Source organism: Alosa alosa, chromosome 11, assembly GCF_017589495.1.
Source record: "Alosa alosa isolate M-15738 ecotype Scorff River chromosome 11, AALO_Geno_1.1, whole genome shotgun sequence".
Lineage (NCBI taxonomy): Eukaryota > Metazoa > Chordata > Actinopteri > Clupeiformes > Clupeidae > Alosa > Alosa alosa.
This window is the reverse complement of record NC_063199.1, coordinates 10,429,799-10,450,279: the sequence shown is the minus strand read 5'-3', so window position 1 is coordinate 10,450,279 and position 20,481 is coordinate 10,429,799. Positions and strand designations below refer to the sequence as shown.

General features: G+C 44.2%; 2 protein-coding genes across 2 annotated transcripts in view; both read left to right on the top strand.

Annotated features, from left to right (window-relative positions):
• The first annotated feature begins 131 nt into the window (after positions 1-131).
• On the top strand, positions 132-11,445 carry cat (catalase). Its single transcript, XM_048257035.1, has 13 exons — positions 132-301; positions 1,426-1,597; positions 1,874-1,984; positions 6,577-6,707; positions 6,820-6,924; positions 7,120-7,245; positions 7,328-7,519; positions 7,727-7,879; positions 8,416-8,554; positions 9,048-9,178; positions 9,401-9,508; positions 9,608-9,691; positions 10,143-11,445. The coding sequence occupies exons 1-13, from the start codon at positions 236-238 to the stop codon at positions 10,203-10,205; spliced, it is 1,581 nt and encodes a 526-aa protein (XP_048112992.1). The 5' UTR covers positions 132-235; the 3' UTR covers positions 10,206-11,445.
• An 8,992-nt stretch (positions 11,446-20,437) lies between these two features.
• The window catches only part of ifitm5 (interferon induced transmembrane protein 5), a 4,414-nt gene continuing 4,370 nt past the window's right edge, over positions 20,438-20,481 (top strand). The window contains exon 1 of the mRNA XM_048257067.1: positions 20,438-20,481. This exon is cut by the window's right edge and continues 357 nt beyond it. The gene's annotated coding sequence lies outside the window, so the exon portion shown is untranslated.

Genomic DNA, 20,481 nt, shown 5'->3' with positions numbered 1-20,481 from the left:
CTGACAGGGGGATTGTTTTCCTGGTGGAACGGTCATTGTATGAACTTGCATTTTTTTTCCATGACTCCAGAAGTAGGTTAACTCCACGTCCAAGCAGCCAATGGGAGTCGGGGTAGAAGGAGGGGGTGGTCCCTGAGTAGTGCTTAAGTACAGCTACAGAATACAGAAACGCCGTCAAGAGATAGACTTGCCTCTGTAGTTGTCATTCTCGAACTGTGCATATCGTAAGAGGAAGATGGCAGACAACAGGGAGAAAACAACCGATCAAATGAAACTATGGAAGCAGAATCGGGGGACTCAGGTTTGTATTGCAACATAAACTTACAATTCAGCTCAGCCTAGCCAGCTAGCTAACGTTGCTAGTGCCTCCTCCGTGCAGGGTATTTGAGGAAATGGGGTAATAGGTCATAGGCCTTTACGCACGAATTGGAGTTTACATCTGTCGACGCTGTGTGATACAATTATTTGTATGTCTATAACGTTATGTGATTGTTGGATACCTTGCACAAAATCAAAGTCGGATTTGGGTTCTGGGGTAGCATCAACATTAGCTAAACGTAGTTGACAGACTCTCAGCGCAGCTTTTTGTTTTTGGCTGGCTGCCTAGAGTGGTAACGTCAATAACCTTATCTGGAAACAGATAATGGGCACCTATGCGCGGTGAAGTTGGTGATATTGGATTTTAACCTGTTGAGGAGTGAATTCTTTAAGACAATGCCGTTCCCCAGAGAGTGAATTATTTTCCTGGCTCCTTCTAGAATTCTATGCGAACGTTCTATAGTTTCAGTGTTCTTAAAATTGTTTAATGGCAGAAATGTCCCTGAGGGTAATTGTTGAGTCATGTTATAGAACCTTTTTTCAAAAACGTTCTAATCACATATTTGTCATTTCAACTTACACATGTCAACTTACATGGAAGCAGGACTCAATTTTCTATGAAAAATATTTGCATGTCATTTTTGTTATTCCTCCGGCAAAGATCTGTTCTATCTGCATAGTGTATAATACGGTTGTTTGGGAAACCTCGCTTCTTTTTCCTTAGATAAATATGTGTACCAAATCTGATCTGTCTCGTAACTGATTTTTGAACTTTAACCCCTAACAATTGCGACTGGCAGAGGTATTCAGCAGTAACATTTAAGGTTGAAGGTTATGTAATTAGGCTAGACAGAAAGCCTTCGCAAAAGGGTTAACAGTTAACCTATGTAACTGAGGAAGCTATGCTGCATAGTGAGCTAAGGACTAATAACTGTATATATAAAATAAATCGTTTTGTGTCATTGTGATATTTAAAATTGTACATTTGTGTATTCCCCTGGTAAGAACTATGACTTAACATAACAACAATTGAGATTAAGTCCGATGAGGTTTGGCTTTAGTAGTCCTTAACATGTATCACATCTGGTTTGACAATATCTTCCTCAGAGACCAGATGTGTTGACCACAGGGGCAGGTGTGCCAATTGGAGACAAGCTAAATGGACTGACAGCAGGCCAGCGTGGACCCCTGTTGGTTCAAGATGTGGTGTTCACCGATGAGATGGCCCATTTTGACCGGGAGCGCATTCCGGAGAGAGTGGTGCATGCTAAAGGAGCTGGTAAGAGTTATCTGAGTCAGATAGCAGCAAGTGGTTAGCCCCTTTGGCCTATTAATGTAGTGAAATAACACATTTGGCAGCCTGTTGTTTGAGGGGCCTGAAATCTGATCTTAGTATTTAGTTCAGTGACTCATGTGATGCCTAACAAAGCCAAGGCTGTTCTAGACTTGATATCCCTTCATACCACCCTGCTACAATACAGAAGGCTGGTTAGCTTGAAAATAAAATGCTTTTTACCCAATATTTAGTCATCTGAAACTGTTATTTTCTCCATAGGAGCATTTGGTTACTTTGAAGTGACCCATGACATCAGTTGCTACTGCAAGGCCAACGTGTTTGAGCATGTGGGCAAGACCACACCAATAGCCATCCGTTTCTCCACTGTCGGTAAGGGAGCAGTTTCTGTGGAGTGGTATTCACAGGTCCTCTTGGTCCACAGGTCCAATTTGTTGTGCATCTTCCTCAGACATATCCTAATGTGTGATTCCTCTTTGTGTATATTTCTCTGGCAAGATATTACGATGTAAGCCTCTGTGTATATATGTTCTCTTGGCATAAACAAGAGTGATGGCTTTAAAAGCGTCCAGACAGAACAACCCCCACACCAAGAGTGTGTTTCAGCTGTCGATAAGTGTAGCTATTCCCCGATTGAGGGGTGAGAGAACTACTGTTTTCTTTTGATCAGGAATAGTGGGCTATGTATAAAGACACTGGCTGCATGGTAGGAGAATTGTTTGGTGCCAACAGACCCGGTCATGGCAGATGGCTGGCATGATAATGCCCCACCTTTTTTGTAACCAAGCCAACTTTTGATTTCCTAAGAGCCATTTAATGCAATGTATGTATAAGTAAGTATATATACTCTTTTGATCCAGGCTGTCAGGCGGTTTCACCATCTTCACTGGAGATTTTAACCATGCTGTGAACTGTACCAGGCTGTCAAGTGAACAACAGACCTGGCACACCCAGGGGCATACAAAGCCACCCCCCCTCCCCACATTGGTTTCAGACCATCACCATCTTCACTGGAGATTTTAACCATGCTTGATCTCAAAACTGTAAGCAGGCAGCCACTTACAACAAAAGACATGGAGTATACAGACCAGCATGTTGATTTTCCACATCAAGAGGAGCCATAACATCCTGAGGGCCAGAGACCTGGTGGCATGAAAACACTACAACGTGGCATCAAGGGGCAAAAAAAGGAATACACTCACAAGATAACCACCCCTTCAAAGACAGCAGGAACGCACAAAGCCTATGGCAGGGCATTCAGGCCCCCAGACTACAATTGGACTTCCATCCCTCTGCTCAACAACCTGAACCGCTTCTTTGCTCGCTTTGAAGCACAAAACAGCACCTGCCCACAGAAGACCCATCCCCTCTACATGAGCAGCCCCTGTGCCTCTCTGCCGACAGCGTGAAGAGGACACTTGCTGCTATCAACACCCGTAAGGCAACAGGTCCAGACAACATCCCAGGTCGTGGCGCTGAAGGACTGCGCGGGGAGCTTAAGGATGTCTTCACAGACATCTTTAACACTTCCCTGAAGCAAGCCATCGCCCCATCATGTTTCAAAGCTGCCACCATCATACCTGTGCGAAGAAAACTGCTCCATCCTGCTTCAATGACTACCGCCCTGTGGCACTGGACACCCATCATCATGAAGTGCTTTGAGTGGCTTGTCATGTCGCATATCAAAGCCATTCTCCCCCCCACCCTGGACCCCTTCCAGTTTGCATACCGAGCCAAGCGGTCTACAGAGGATGCAATCTGCTCTGCCCTCCACCCAGCCCTCACCCACCTGGAAAAAAGAGACTCATATGTGAGATTGCTGTTTATAGACTTCAGTTCTGCATTCAACACCATAATACCACAACAACTCCTCTGCAAACTTGACAAACTGGGACTCAGTACCTACCTCTGCAACTGGCTACTGGACTTCCTCTGTCAGAGGCCCCAAGTAGTAATGCGGTTGGCAACAATACCTCAAGCAGCATCACACTGAGCACAGGGGCCCCCAAGGCTGCGTGCTCAGTCCGCTGCTCTTCACCCTGCTGACGATGACTGCACTGCAACCTACAGCAACAATCACATAGTGAAATTTGCTGACGACACAACTCTGGTGGGTCTCATCACTAAGGGCGGCGAGACTCAATACAGGTTGGAGGTCACCATCTGACCACGTGGTGCAGGGACAACAACCTCCTGCTGAACGTCAGCAAGACCAAAGAGATTGTTGTTGACTTCGGAGTGGTCACACCCAACACCTGCCACTGACCATCGGACGGTGCTGTGGTGGAGAGAGCGAGCAGCACCAAACTCCTGGGGTGCACATCAGTGAAGACCTCTCCTGGACCACCAACACTGCATCACTGGTGAAGAGAGCTCAGCGCCGCCTGTACTTCCTAAGTGAAACTCAGGCGAAAGCAAGTGCTCCACCAGCCATCATGACCACATTCTACCGAGGCACCATTGAGAGCATCCTCTCCAGCTGTATCTCTGTGTGGGGCGGAAGCTGCACTGAATACAACAGGAAAGCCCTGCAGCGCATAGTGAACACAGCTGGAAGGATTATTGGTGCTTCACTCCCCCCCTGAAGGACATTTACACCACCCACCTCACCCAAGAAGGCAACCAAAATTATGAGTGATGCAAGTCACCCCGCCACAATCTGTTTGATCTACTGCCCTCTGGGAAGAGGTACAGAAGCCTGCGCCCCAAGACTACCAGACTCACCAACAGCTTCATACACCAATCTGTAAGGATGCTGAACTCTCTCCCTCCCTCCCCCCCTCCACCCTCAGCTACATAACATCCTGGACATTGGACCCAAAATGGCCACCTGCACTACTCCACTTGCACACTTGTACACTACACTTTACAACTTGGTGTTGTTGTCCTGAAAACACAACACTTCTGCTGCTCTTACATAACTTGCACCACTATGCCACTTTCTTTCTTACTTAGGTCAAACAGAACTACCCAAGCCTTTTATTGGCCTGACTTTGCACTAGTATTTTATTGACAGTCCATGCACAATTTCAACCAAATTTTGCTGCTCTTATTTTTTCATTATTATATGTGCCCTCTTATTTACTTACTTTTTTGTTTACTTGAATGTTATGTTTGTCTGTGGACCTAAATTGGTAAAATATGTCTAGTCTTCACCGTGGGATAGTGAGAAACGTAATTTCGATCTCTTTGTATGTCTGGAACATGTGAAGAAATTGACAATAAAGCTGACTTTGACTTTGTGAGGGAAATTTGGACTCTGCATTTATCCCAATCCGTGAAATACACTATGCACACAGTGAAGCACACAGTGAGGTGAAGCACACACTAATCCCGGCGCAGTGAGCTGCCTGCTACAACAGCGGTGCTCGGGGAGCAGTGAGGGGTTAGGTGCCTTGCTCAAGGGCACTTCAGCCGTTCCTACTGGTCGGTGTCAGAACCGGCAACCCTCCGGTTACAAGTTCGAAGCGCTAACCAGTAGGCTACGGCTGCCCCAGTGCTGATCTGTTGACCATGACCTGCCTCCTTTTCTGCAAGGAAAAGTCTTAGTGTAAGCATTAGGCATGTTCATTTTTCAGCACAACCTGAAGTCTATTTTGCTTCATGTCTTTGATACATTTAAGCATATGTTTCAGCTTGATGCACCTCCAAGCATCTGTTAGACGGTGGAGTGTTAGTTCAGAGATATCAAATCATCCGCATGTATGCATATTAAGGGGACCGATATGTGTTTAGATTTTGTTACTAAAGTTTATGATGATAAAGTAGGCCTGGCTGTGCAGCAGTACTGTTAAACAGCTGCTAGTCAAGATTGGTAGTATCTTACCCTGCTGCATGAAAATTATTACAGAAAAAAAAAAAAAAAATGCAATGCAATGTGTTGACCATGACCTGAACATGCCTTCTTTTCTGCAAGGAAAAGTCTTAGTGTGTAAGCATTAGGCATTTTTATTTTTCAGCACAACCCGAAGTCTAATGTCAAACTAGACAGCTTTTTGTGTCACCCAGGTGACCACCTTATGAAATTCCCTCAAAAGTCTCCCTCCATCAATGAGGTTTCCCCCCCCTCTTTTTTGTAATGTTTAACTGATATATGTAATTGTCTGCCAGGCTGTGTTTGCTCTATCTGCTTGGATTTTGTGTGTGGGTGTGATGCTATGAGCATAATCATCTGAGTGATGCCTTTTTAAAATAGCAGCAGTTGTGATTTAAAACATTGTTTTATGATTTGCATTAATCTCAGAAGCATTGAAACTAAGCTAATTACCATTCAATTATTGAAAGTCCTTTAAATCATGGTGCTGGTCATGCTTTTGGGGAGTTGTATAGCAGAGAAAGCCTTTGTCTGTGTGGAGTCACTCACTGTCACTGCTGATTTTGCTTCATCTTTTCATATCTTTGATACATTTAAGCGTATGTTTCAGCTTGATGCACCTCCAAAGTATCTGTGGAGTGTTACATCAGCGATATCAAATCATCCACATGTATGCATATTAAGGGGACTGATATGTGTTTTGTCTTTCTTAGATGTTGTTACTAAAGTTTATGATGATAAAGTAGGCCTAGCTGTCCAGCAGTACCGTTAAACAGCTGCTAGTCAAGATTGCTAGTATCTTACTCTGCTGCATGAAAATGATTACAGAATAAAAAAAATAAATAAAAAAAAACAGTTTGAACATGACTATTTGGAAATGCTTTATTTAATCTTCTTCATTGAGAGATGTATCTGGTGTACACTGTTTTGCCTTTGTCCACCAAATATCTCGGGTTATGAACAGACTCTGACCCTTGCCTCAAAGCAGGTTGTTGACATTGTCTCAACATGAACTGATTCACGTGTCCGAGCCACGTTTATCTAAGAGTTACTAAAGGATGACTATGTTAAAGAGAGAGTTGAAGAAATGAGGAGAGATGCCAGTGTTTTTTGCCTCCTTGTGTTAACCTTAAATGTGCCCATGTTTCAGCTGGAGAATCAGGATCTGCAGACACAGTGAGAGACCCACGTGGCTTTGCCGTCAAGTTCTACACGGATGAGGGCAACTGGGACTTGACTGGAAATAACACGCCCATCTTTTTCATCAGGGATGCTCTTCTGGTTAGTGAGACATACTGTATTTTTTGTTTTGTTTTTGTGTTTTTAGAGTAGCTTACAGGCTGTTGACGTGTCTGGCTTGAATTGAACCTTCTGTTCTGCTGTGTGTCTACAGTTCCCCTCCTTTATCCACTCCCAGAAGCGCAACCCCCAGACCCATCTGAAAGACCCGGACATGGTGTGGGACTTCTGGAGCCTGCGGCCCGAGTCCCTCCATCAGGTGCTGCTCTAGTGTAGGACGTTTTCCTAGATGTGTCACATCTCGTACCAGAAGAGAAAATGTAGCCAGATGAAAAGGGAGCTTTGTCTTTCAAACCGATTCTTTGGGGATTTTGCTGATATTTTTTTTTCTTTTTTTTTGAAGATTATTGCCATCAGTGGTTTTATTATAATTATTATGAATCCCTCCCGAAAGGTGTCATTCCTGTTCAGTGACCGTGGTCTTCCTGATGGCTATCGACATATGAATGGCTATGGCTCACACACCTTCAAACTGGTCAATGCCGAAGGCTACCCAGTCTACTGCAAGTTCCACTTCAAGGTAACAGGAATAACATTGTTTTCTTTTTATTTGTCGGGACAGCTCATAGTTTCTCTGTAACACAAGAGTCTTTGTCTTTTAGGTGGACCAGGGCATCAAAAACTTAGATCCAGCAGAGGCAAACAGACTTGCAGCCACTGATCCCGACTATGCCATCAGAGATCTCTACAATGCCATCGCCACTGGGAACTTCCCGTCCTGGACCTTCTACATCCAGGTCATGACGTTTGAGCAGGCGGAGAAGTTCCCATTCAACCCATTCGACCTGACCAAGGTGCGTTCTCCAACTTCATTATAGTCATTGTTACATAAGCTGGTTCTGTTGTCGTTGAGCCAGAGGCTATACCACAGTTTCTCTACTAGATGGCACAATATTCCAATGCTTTTACAGAGACAATTGTTTGTTTTGGTGTTTTTTTTATTTACTAATTTCTTTATGAAAGGTCCTAACTGTATTTTCTCCCTGTCTTTTTATCTCCAGGTCTGGTCCCACAAGGATTACCCACTGATCCCTGTAGGGAAGCTGGTCCTCAACAGAAACCCGGTCAACTACTTTGCAGAGGTGGAGCAGTTGGCCTTTGATCCCAGCAACATGCCTCCAGGCATTGAGCCCAGCCCAGACAAAATGCTGCAGGTCAGAGACTTGCAAACAATCCAAGATGAATAGATGTGGAGATGTTAATGGACCTTTTGTGTTATTTATTTAACATTTATAGTCATTGTACTTTGTGATCATTAATTGTGCTAAGTTTAGGTCACAGTCTCAGGATAAAAACTTGAAAAGAATCAACAAACAAATTCACAGCCCTACACTTTGAATCTTGTAATCATCTTGTCTTTATCTTGTAATTAAAGCAAACACTGTCTGTAAATGTAGAAAAAGGCAAGAAAATCCAATATGCTGAAAAAAACGGAATAGCTACTGTCACACACACACACACACACACAAAATCTCTCTCGCACGCACGCAGAGACAGACAAAAGACAGAGAAATTACATTTTGCATGCTATACTTGCTTACATAAAAGTTCATAAAAGTCTTAAAACAATCTAAATGTTGATTAATGTGTTGCTTTATCTGTGCTAACACAGCAAGGAGCTAGCTAGCAAGTCATGTGCTCATTTCCTACCGTCGTGTCGTGTGTTTGACAAACGTCTCTGGTTTTTCAGGGCCGGCTGTTCTCCTACCCAGACACACACAGGCACCGTCTGGGTGCCAACTACCTGCAGCTGCCCATCAACTGCCCTTTTAAGGCCCGCGTGGCCAACTACCAGAGGGACGGCCCCATGTGCATGGGCGACAACCAGGGTGAGCACCTCATCCATGTGGGGGTTGTTGAATCTTTGTCATCTTTGTCAATTTTGCACTAATTGGATTACAATGCGGTCCCAGAGCATTAACTAACAACCAGCTGGCTGAACCAGGCAATAGTTCTTCCTGAGATGACATGCTTGTCAGTCAGCTTCAGAGCTATGAGGGTTTACATCTGCTCAGGTTGCTTGCACCGGTGTGGAAAGACTGGAAAAATATAGACTCATGAATTGCTTTTTCTAGACTTGGAAAGTCTGGAAATTTGGGAGAAGTGTTTGCTAACGCCTGGAAATTTTGCTCACAGGTCAAAGGTGAACATCACAACAGAAATTAAGAAAGTAGAGGTCTTGAAGAAAAAAAAGTATAAATAATTAGAAAAACTCTGGAATTTCTATTTGGGGAAAAAGGCATTTTACTTTAGTTGTCAGATGTAAGAGGTGAGAGTGGAGAGCAGTAGTGATTTACCCCTGTGTGTATTGGATGTTTGCAGCTGGAGCCCCTAACTACTACCCCAACAGCTTCAGTGCCCCAGAGACCCAACCCCGCTTCATGGAGTCCAAGTTTCAGGTGTCCGCCGACGTGGCTCGCTACAACAGTGCTGATGACGACAACGTTACTCAGGTATGCCTGCCAGCTACGCGGAACCTCTCTGGTTGTATAGGTGTGTCTTTGTGTGGAAAAGAGGTTTGCATGTGCATTTCTCTTGCTCCCTGACTGGTAAAAGGTGTTACTGTGTATGAGTGTGAAAGTTATTTTATAGTTTGATGTCCAAGTGAATAGTATCTGACCGGAGCATAGAATCTGATTATTATGCTCTGTGGTTTGCTGTCCATGCTCTTTAAGGTGCGCGCCTTCTACACCGAAGTCCTGAGCGGGCCAGAGCGGCAGCGTCTGTGTGAGAACATGGCCGGAGCACTGAAGGGAGCGCAGCTCTTCATTCAGAAGCGCATGGTTGGTCTTCCTCACCACTCTGCTCTTACCCATCATCACCACCAATTTCCTTACTTGGCCATACAGTCTGCTAATGCTACATCGGTGTTTCCTCTTCAGGTCCAGAATTTGATGGCCGTCCACTCTGACTACGGGAACCGGGTTCAGGCTCTGCTAGACAAACACAATGCCGAGTCCAAGGAGGTAAAAGGAGAGGTTAAATCCACATTGTATTTGCAGCAAAAAGGCATCGTAGAGCATTGTCGGAAACCAGCAAACTTTAATCAGACTGAGAAACGTTAGCTAGCTTGTTAGCCAATGCATTGTAGAGATGGATCTGGCTGTAAAAGCTGTTTTATATTGTCCCTGTTTGCTAGTGGGAACAACAGGTCAGTTTGTCTCTCACTTCAACACAGACCAGGTAGCATCAAAGGAAAAAAATATGACCTGCCTATGACAACACACCTTAAAATGTTTTTTTTTTGTGTTGGCTTTAAAAAATGTTTAAAAAGTGAGGCATGTGGTATTATGCAGGTAGGTCAGTGTTTTTTGCTAGCCAAGCCCAGTGTAGAATCACTGACGGAACCACAATACAGTCAGTTGTTACCCCCTTCTCTGTGGTTTTGTCCTGTCTGACTGTCCTTCTTTGTTTTAGGCTGGGGTGCGGGTGTACACCCAAGGTGGGGCATCTGCAGTGGCAGCCGCCTCAAAGATGTGATGCTCTACTCCCGCCAGCAGAGGGCTCCCTGCTCTCCCCCCCTGCACTTCAACCTGCTCTGGTGGCTATCAGCTCCCGTCCTGCCCATCTGAGAAAAGCTTGCCAAACAGCTTACTATAGATATAAGGCTCCTTGGATAATCTGTGTTGCTTTATCTTCTGCATTAACAAGCAGTCTGTTTTTCTTTTGCCAAAGTGATTCTGAGGTCTGATGGTAAATGGTGTTTCACAGAATCGTTCCTCCCTATTTCAACACTAGAACCAGTAGAAAGTCAGATTTCTGTCTGTCATACTTGATTGTTGCTGATTTGGTTAAACTACCACTATATGTCCACCGTAATAGCATTATCTGATTTTTTATGACTGAACTCAACATGCTTTTCTTGAGTAATTAAATTCAAGTGACCATTTTACAACAGAGTACCATGCAGGCTGAGATCATATGCTTGGCACTCCTGAAAGACAAATCAAGGAAGATCACTTTACATCTGTGTATCAAACTGACCAGACTTGCATGCAAGGTAGAGTACAAAACAACATTCCATTACCCCTACATCCATTTCACTTTGTCCTGAATGATCCTCGATATATCTTCTCAATCTGAGCAGACAGAGGCATTTTATGAACCACTTCAATTCTGTAAGATGACCTAGTTTGAATAGGTCATTGTGCAGAGATGGGGTCTCCATTTCCTGATCAAAGTGAGATGCTCTTTCTTTTTATGCTGCTCTGTGGCCAGTGATCAGGGCTGATCTACTGCACGTCTGTGTCCTCGTATGAAAAGATCTCCAATATATTTTTTGAAATGAAGCTCTGTTATTTGTTCAGTTTTGGTTTGATGTTTTACTGACATGTGGCTAATGACTCTGTGAGCCTCCACCCTCCTCCTTACTAAGTGGGAATCAGCATGTTGCCATTCAGTCAGTCTGTTAGGCACTGTATGTTCAATAGGGATGCAAATAGCTGAGTCCATCATGGGAGTCATGTCCATTGTAGAGGAATTGATACCTGATAACATTTTTTTTCTTGACAATATTTTATTAATGTAGTTTAAGGTATTATAATTCAATTTGAACCTAAACAGTCAAAGATGGGAGCACTTATTCCCTTGCTTAGCCAGCCTGTCAGAAGATCAGTAACCAGTGGAATTCCACTAAGATGACTTGTGAATGCCTTAAGCCACCGAATGTACACTGTACGTGTTTTGTAATTTAAGTAAATAAAACCTGATTATATTAGAATTTGAGTCAGAGACCTTTCTTTTCTCTGTCCAAAGGACCAATCCCAAATCCTGTTTAGATGATCTCCCTGGTCAAATGGCCAACCTAGTACTCAACCCTGTACTATAGTAACTTTCCAAAATGTACACCACAACTCTTAGTAGTCAGTAGAGTTGTGATGAATCTCATACAGTGGATGCAAGGCAGTTTTGTTTTTTATCTTGTCTCTGTCACACAGATTTCACCGTAACAAGTTGTTTTTGTATTCCATTACATTACATTTGGCTGACACATTTTTAACCAAAGCTACTGCTGTTATTGTTAAAGTCATTGATGAAGTATAAGAAATATTCGTCCACTACAAAGGTTTATGTCTGCCCATTTTGTCACACAACATTGGGCAGCTGTCTCAGAGGCAGCCTATGTTCCCATGCAATATCAACATTACAGTAAGTAGAGCAGCCACCAGGCCTTTTTACTCCAATTTGGAAAGGAGCCTAGTTTAATTTTTGACCTAATGTTAAATGATGAGGTCTGAGTCAGAACAGAAAGACAGCTGAGAGTAAAGGGAAGGGCAGTGTTAAGGCCAAGGCATTTGGCATTTCTTCATTTCTCATTAACATCCAACTAGTTGATATAGTAGGCATTGAGGGTACCCTTGATGACTAATTCAGGGCTACATCAGGACAGTGTGACAAACAAGATAAAAAAAACAAACTGATACTGATAAGTCAAACTATTTGTGGTAAGTTATTCAAAAAATAATTTTATAGACATTTCTATGTGTCTGATGGTGTTGACAAAAATCGAGTGCGGGTCCAGCAAATATGTAATTTATTAAAAAAAATTACAACTGGGAGGTTAACCAAAACATGGTTAGATAGCCAAAGCTTGTGACACTGCCACATTAGTTTAGGTGCCATTACTTAAAATTAAGTATTATTTATTACATATATGTCTGTAGGTCTCATATAATATCAGTGTGACTGATAGTACTTACTGTACTTATTTATATGTATTTATCATGCTTTATTTCCACTGTGTATGATGGTATGGATATGGGTGATTTGTATGGGGACACTGTCGGCCGATACGCCTATCACCGCGCACCCAAACTTATATAGGGGAGCGCGCTAAATGATGGGGGCGGTCTGAAGAAAGTAGCAAGCGTGTGGGAGATTTTTGAATGTGTGGCGCCAGTACTCAGTGCTGCAGCTGAAAGTGTAGTAAACTGTTTCTCGTAAGGGGTAAATAGAGAGAAAGTATCCCTACGGAGGAAACGGACTTTATATAAATGAAACGCCGCTTGTACGGTGTGGGAGACCAGCGCGTTACCAAGAAGAGGACGCGTCAAGGAAGCCTTTGCAGTCGGCTGACTGGATTTATGCACCGGAGTTGGTGAGACCGATTGTTTTTCTCCTTTTTCTATTTTGCGTGGGATAACTGCAATCCGATCATCGCATTTTTTCCCTTTTTTGTGGATTACCTTTTTTGTTTGCACGTCGCGGGACAATTCGCAGGCAGCGGCCTTCTCGTTTCCTTGTTGGGATTATACAGACTCTTGCGGGCGTCCTGGCAAAGGACAGGATATCTTTCGCTTAGTTTGGACTTCTAGGTTTATTTTCGGGACTAAAACAGAGGACATGTAATTCATTTGGGGTGGTGTGGGTCATTTAATGTATGAAAATATAACGCGCTATACTGTGCGCGTTTCTGGTTTATTGTTTGGTGCGTGTTTTCCTTTACTGCTGGTAAACTGAAGATACCGTGGTCTATGCTATAGTTTTGATTACGTGTCGGATGCACTCTGATTTGTACATTATTTCAGGCATCTCATAACAAACTGACCGTGGTTATTGTTAACTGCTTAATCTTTCAAAAGAGCCCCTTGTGCGTTTTAGTTAACACAGCCAAAGGTAAAAGGTTGATTGTTACAGATGGTGGCCCGTACGGGGAATGAAATATAATTTACGATTTTGCATTGCTGTTAATAAGATTGCAGTTAACATTGTCAGCTTTTGTACTTCTTCTGAATTAAGCTCATTACTGTGTATAGCCAGCTATCATATACCCCTAGCATTGTTTTCATTGAATTTAAAAACATTTTGAGAATACTGACTATAAAACTAAATGGACATGGAAGAAATGAGGATGACACCACTTGTAGATCTTGATGATTCCCAAGAGGAAGAGGTAGTGGGGAATAAGCCTAGTACTAGGGCCTCTACTCCTACATCTGTACCTGAGCAGCACAATAAACCAAAAGGAGATGCATGGGTCACAAGGAGAAATCCTGTGGGTGAAGTTACATCACTTATTAGTTCTCTTTACATATCCCAAACGGAGGAGAATGAACAAAGCCTTAGAGATGAGGATAATACATCTTACCTCACATTACCTGCGCTCATGTCCATTACCACTGACTTAGGGTCAGTCATGGAGAGGTTAGATAATCTTGAAACTGATTTCAGAGAGTCGGTCTCTAGTGCTTTCAACAGAGAAGATAGCATTAGGGGCTATGTTGACAGAAGTGTTGAGGCCCTTGAACAAAGTATGATATCTACACTCAAGCAGTTCGAAGAAACGTTGGTGGAATGTTTACATCGGGGGGATGAAAAGTGGAAGGCAGAAATTCAACGGCTGAAGCGCGACAGCCTTATGTCTGTCTTCAAGCCTGTACAAACCACTGGAACTACTAGCCATCCTCCCTATAGTCGCTGCACTGCAGCTCAAGCTTCTCATGGTTTGCCGAGGCCTCAAGCATCCACTGGTGCCGTCTCTCAAAGTTATTTTCCTCTTAGTGCAGGTTCCCATGAAGAAACCCCCTTTCCTTTTACTTCTATTACCTCTCCTAATATGCTGTCTGCTGCAGCCAATGTTGCTCAGCCCTCTGTTCCTCTTACTGAACAGCTCATGCAAAGGCAACCAGCTCCTACCACCGCTGTGACCCAGATCAAGACACCTTTCATTAGGTCTGGTTCTCAGCAGCCAACACAGCCCTTCATCACCAGCACAAGCCTCCCAACTCCTTTGACTGGCCTTGATAGTCAGGCCACAGCCACTGTGCCTGTGGTTTACTCTAAGCCCTGCTGTTCATATGGATTTCCCCTCTTTTAGTGGGTCCAGAGAAGTGGCTGACGTTCTTAACTTTGTGGAGCAATGTGAAACATATCTTGCTGTTCGGCCGTTAACCATTGCAGAGCTTTTAGGCGCACTTTCTGGTGTTCTTAAAGGGTCAGCCCATAGCTGGTGGTCTGTGGCGAAAAAAGCATGTTCGCGAACTGGCCAGAGTTCAAGGAGGCTTTCCAGACCGCTTTCCTGCCTCCTGATTACCTCTCGGAGGTAGAGGAAAAGCTTCTTGGGGACATGGTGCAGCTGCCCGAGCAGTGTTTGAGGGATTTTGCATATGATTATCGTGCCCTTTGTCTCCGGTGGAAGCCTGAAATCACTGAAGCAGAGTTGGTGAGAAAAATTTTTGAACAACTGTAATCCCCAATCGCTGGCTGTCTTAGAGGCACCATCACCACTGTTGACCAGCTCGTACAAGTGGGCACGTTGGTGGAAAAAGACTGCACCTCTGCAAAAGAGTACTGGGGCAAAGTGGATCAACAGAAGGCTAGGGAAAAGTCCTTAAAGAAGACCAATGAGAAGAGTAGCTCCAAAAAACCTGCCGATCTGGTGGCAGTAGTTCAGTATGGGAAAAATTCTCCGTTGGCTCTTCTGCATGTTCCTATTGCAGTGAGGGGAAAGAATTGCCATGCTGTATTGGACACGGGATGCACCTTTTCTCGTATGTGTCAGAGTATGTGGATGGATATGGCTCGTGAGGGTGAACAACTGAAGTCCAGTGGGGACCAAAGCTTTGCCCTGGCTAATGGGAAGACGTACGGTGCCATAGGAAAAGCACATCTTCTCTACTGCTGGCATGAAATGATGTGGGCACTGGAGACGTACATCCTGGCTGATGACAATCTGGCGTTTCCCATCATTCTTGGTTTGGATTTCTTAAGCAAGACCTCTACCATCATCAATATGGGGGACCAAACTTATGGGGTGAAGGGGCCCAGGGGCTACACATTTCATCCATTCCTGGGACCACTTCAGGAGAATATGGGGCGTCACGTCACTGATGCTCAGTCTAATGCCAGTCTTTATGTAGCTGTTCCTTCAGGGAGCGCTTTAGTTCCATTTTCTTCACCTGGAGTGGCAGCTCTGTCTTTTCCTGATCAACCTCCAGAGATCCAACAACTGCTGCAGGCTTGGCCTGAGGTGTGTTCAGGGAAATTGGGGAAGACCACAGTGGAAGAACACAAGATCTTTACAGTGGATGAGGTTCCTGTCCGCTGCAAAGCCTATCGGGTATCTCCCTATAAGCATCAGATTATTGCAGACCAGGTAGAACAGATGCTCAAGGATGGGATTATTGAGACTTCACAGTCTGCCTGGGGCGCTCCAGTGGTTTTAGTCACCAAGCCTGATGGGTCCATAAGGTTTTGTGTTGATTTTCGACATCTTAATGCCAAGACTCATCCAGACGCCTACCCCATGCCTCTCATACATGACCTGCTTGAGTCCATGCATGGGGCAGCTTTCTTCAGCACTTTAGATTTGAAATCAGGCTATTGGCAGGTTGCAATGGCTGAAGAAAGTAAAGCCAAGACGGCTGTCATAACTCCAATGGGCCTCTACCAATTCAAGTGTATGCCGTTCGAACTAAAGAATGCTGGAGCCACATTCCAAAGGCTGATGGAGGAGGTCCTGGGGGAGCTGAGGGGGAAAATATGCTGTGTTTATATTGACGATGTAATCGTATTCTCAGCCACCCCCAAACAACATCTCAAGGATTTGAACGACGTCATGAAAAAGCTCCATGAAGCCAAATTGACCCTCAACCTAAAAAAGTGCCTTTTTTTCCGACGGGAGCTGAAATTCTTGGGCCATGTGGTATCAGAGAAGGGCGTTCAGGTTGATCCAGAGAAGACCCTGGCGGTGACTTCCTATCCGACTCCTACCAACATCAAGTCTTTGCAGCGTTTTCTGGGCCTAGTGGGGTGGTACCACAAATTCATAGATCATTTTGCAGACCTGGCAGCCCCACTAAACCGCCTGAAGAGGAAAGATGTGGTGTGGATCTGGTCAGAGGACTGTCAGCGGAGCTTTGACCAGCTGAAAAGGGCACTGGTGAATGCTCCTATCCTGATACAGCCTGATCACACATTGTCATTTGAGGTTCACACGGATGCCAGCGATGTGGGTCTGGGAGCGGTGCTGGTCCAGACGACTGATGATGGGGAGAAGGTGATAGCATATGCTTCCAGGGGGTTGCGTGGAGTGGAGTGCAACTACTCTACATCCGAAAAAGAGTGTCTGGCGGTGGTGTGGGCCATTGAAAAATGGAGGCACTTCCTTGAAGGTACGGAGTTCATCGTGTATACAGACCATGCTGCCTTGACCTGGGCCTTTAATTGTCCAAAGACTTCATCTCGGCTAACGCGCTGGATCCTACGGCTGCAACAGTTCCAGTTTAAGGTCCAGTATAGAAAGGGTCTGCATAACATTGTCCCAGATGCTCTGTCTAGAGCAGTAACTCCTCCCACTGCAGCAGCCGCATATGTTGCTGTGAACAGTTCCCCAGACCTGCCCACTTCGTTGTCGGCAATAAGGGAGGGTCAGGAACAGGATACAGAAGTCAGTGACCTGGCCAAAGAGGCTGCTACCAACAGTAGGCTGGATAGGGTAGGGTTTACAATGTTGCAAGGGCTCCTGTACGTGTCGCTCACCTGTGAGAGAGAGGGGGAGACAAGTTCCAACTGGTGGTACCCAGGAGCCTTGTGCCTGGTTTCCTTGATTACTTTCATGACCATCCTCTGAGTGGCCATTTGGGCAGATTAAAAACCCTCTTGAAGGTCCTTGAGGTGGCCTGGTGGCCATCTGTCCGAAAGGATGTATGGAACCACGCCAAGGGCTGCAACATATGTCAGGCTTACAAGCCTGAAAACCGGCCAGCCTGCAGGGTTCATGCAGCCAACCCCAGTCGAAGATGCCTGGGAAAAGCTGGGAATGGATCTCATGGGGCCATTTCCCCGGAGCAAAAAGGGTAATACCTTTCTTCTTGTGATCGTGGATTATTTTACGAAGTGGGTGGAGATGTTCCCCTTAAAAGACAGCAAAGCCCACCGCATTGTGACCATCCTAAAAGAAGAGATCTTCACTCGTTTTGGTGTTCCGCGTGAGTTAGTCTCAGACCGGGGGTCTCAGTTCACTGGCCATGAGATGGCTAACCTCTGTAAGACCTGGGGAGTAACACAGAAGTTTACCACCAGCTATCACCCCCAAGCCAACCTCACCGAACGTTCCAACCGGACCATCAAAACGATGATCGCCTCCTATGTAGGGAACCAACACAAGAATTGGGATCAATGGGTTAGGGAGTTCCGTTTTGCCATTAATGCCGCCTATCACGAGACCACGGGCCGAACACCTGCAGAGCTGGCACTTGGAAGATCTCTGAAAGGGCCACTAGAGAGATTGATTGGGACATCACCCTCTCCTCATCAACCTCCATACACGATCCTGGAGAGACAAAAATCAATGTTTGAGGAAGTCAAGAAGAGAGTTGGGGGATGTCAGGCCAGACAAGCCAAGTATTATAATGCCCGCAGGAGAGGTGCACAACTCCTGCCGGGAGACTTGGTCTGGGTCCGCACTCACCCACTCTCAAAAGCATCCGAGAATTTCTCATCCAAGCTTGCGCCTAAATGGTCGGGTCCAGCTACTGTGGTGAGAAAAGTAGGCCCGGTCAACTACCAAATACAGTGGAATGACCAAAATAGAAAGATTGACACCGTCAATGTGGTCAACGTGAAGCCCTACTTTGGGGTTCAGCCTCCGGTACCTCTGGCTGGGGGGACTGTGACACTGCCACATTAGTTTAGGTGCCATTACTTAAAATTAAGTATTATTTATTACATATCTGTCTGTAGGTCTCATATAATATCAGTGTGACTGATAGTACTTACTGTACTTATTTATATGTATTTATCATGCTTTATTTCCACTGTGTATGATGGTATGGATATGGGTGATTTGTATGGGGACACTGTCGGCCGATCACGCTTATCACAGCACCCAAACTTATATAGGGGGCGCTTAAATGATGGGGGCGGTCTGAAGAAAGTAGCAAGCGTGTGGGAGATTTTTGAATGTGTGGCCAGTACTCCAGTGCTGCAGCTGAAAGTGTAGTAAACTGTTTTCGTAAGGGGTAAATAGAGAAGTATCCCTACGGAGGAAACGGACTTTATATAAATGAAACGCCCTTTAACGGTGGGGAGACCAGCGTTACCAAGAAGAGGACGGCGTCAAAGGAAGCCTTTGCAGTCGGCTGACTGGATTTATGCACCGGAGTTGGTGAGACCGATTGTTTTTCTCATCTTTCTATTTTGCGTGGGGATAACTGCAATCCGATCATCGCATTTTTTCCCTTTTTGTGGATTACCTTTTTGTTTGCACGTCAAGGACAATTCGCGAGGCAGCGGCCTTCTCGTTTCCTTGTTGGGATTATACAGACTCTTCTTGGGCGCCCTGGCAAAGGACAGGATATCTTCGCTTTAGTTTGGACTTCTAGGTTTATTTTCGGTACTAAAACAGAGGACATGTAATTCATTTGGGGTGGTGTGGGTCATTTAATGTATGAAAAATATAACGCGCTATACTGTGCACGTTTCTGGTTTATTGTTTGGTGCGTGTTTTCCTTTACTGCTGGTAAACTGAAGATACCGTGGTCTATGCTATAGTTTTGATTACGTGTCGGATGCACTCTGATTTGTACATTATTTCAGGCATCTCATAACAAACTGACCGTGGTTATTGTTAACTGCTTAATCTTTCAAAAGAGCCCCTTGTGCGTTTTAGTTAACACAGCCAAAGGTAAAAGGTTGATTGTTACAAGCTACATTTAACAAAGATGTGTTAATAGCTTTTGAAAATCTTCAAAATATTCTTTTAGAAAATGTAAACCTGTTTTGTCCCTAATCTCAAGAATCAATGATGGTAGCATAAGCTCCCAAATTGGTGTTTGTCGGAGAAATAGGCCTAGAGTTTTGGACAATGCAGTGCCGGTTCAGACCTCCATGGGGCCTTAAGCAAAATCCTGCTAAGGGGCCCTCCTACCTGACCTCAAAATGTAACATTTTTTTACAGTCCCACCTCAGTGTGAAGGGATGAGTGAAATCCCCCATTGTACAGGTCATTATGTTTCTGCTGAAAAACGGCCAGTTTTATCTCAAGCACACACGTATTACCGGTATGTGCGCATACTAGGGCTGTCAAAATAACTGATTAATTTCGATTAATTAATTTGAGAAAAAAAAACTGATTAAAAAAAATAATGCAGATTAATCGATTCTGTATGACCCCGAGCCGTTGTAGTCAGTAACCATTAGACTGTAAAATGAAGGAGAGAAGAAAATGTGCTGCCTAGATCATTGATTGGAACATTTACTTTTCAAAAACGGCTTGATGGTGTTGATAAAAATAAAGTGTTCTTCCCGAAGCACTTTTGAATTTATTTCCTCAGCATATTAGGTCATATCATAGATTATTATGGCCATTATTAAAATAATAAGTTGATAAAATAATGAGTTTTTGAACTTTAATCTCACTAATGCTGATTATTCAATGATTCATTTGAATTTAAATATTTAAAATACTTTCACAGCAAAAATCATGTATGCGATTAATTTAGATTAACTTATCACAGAGTATGTAATTAATTAGATTCATTTTTTTAATCGATTGACAGCCCTAGCGCATACAGATACGTTTTTTTATATAGCCAGTCGCTGACATTCAAAAAAACAGAATATGAGGTTATATTTTACAACTTTTGCGAAATACTGGAAAAGGCTGGCAAGCAAGCCTCAGACAGATCAGGGTATTCACTTCCATGTTTTTATGAAGCACAGGCTCTACTGATAAATTGAGAACCGATACCCAATTATGGGAAGTGGCACAGACACCAGGTTCGGGGTTTTTGAAAAAAAAACAAAAAACAAGTCA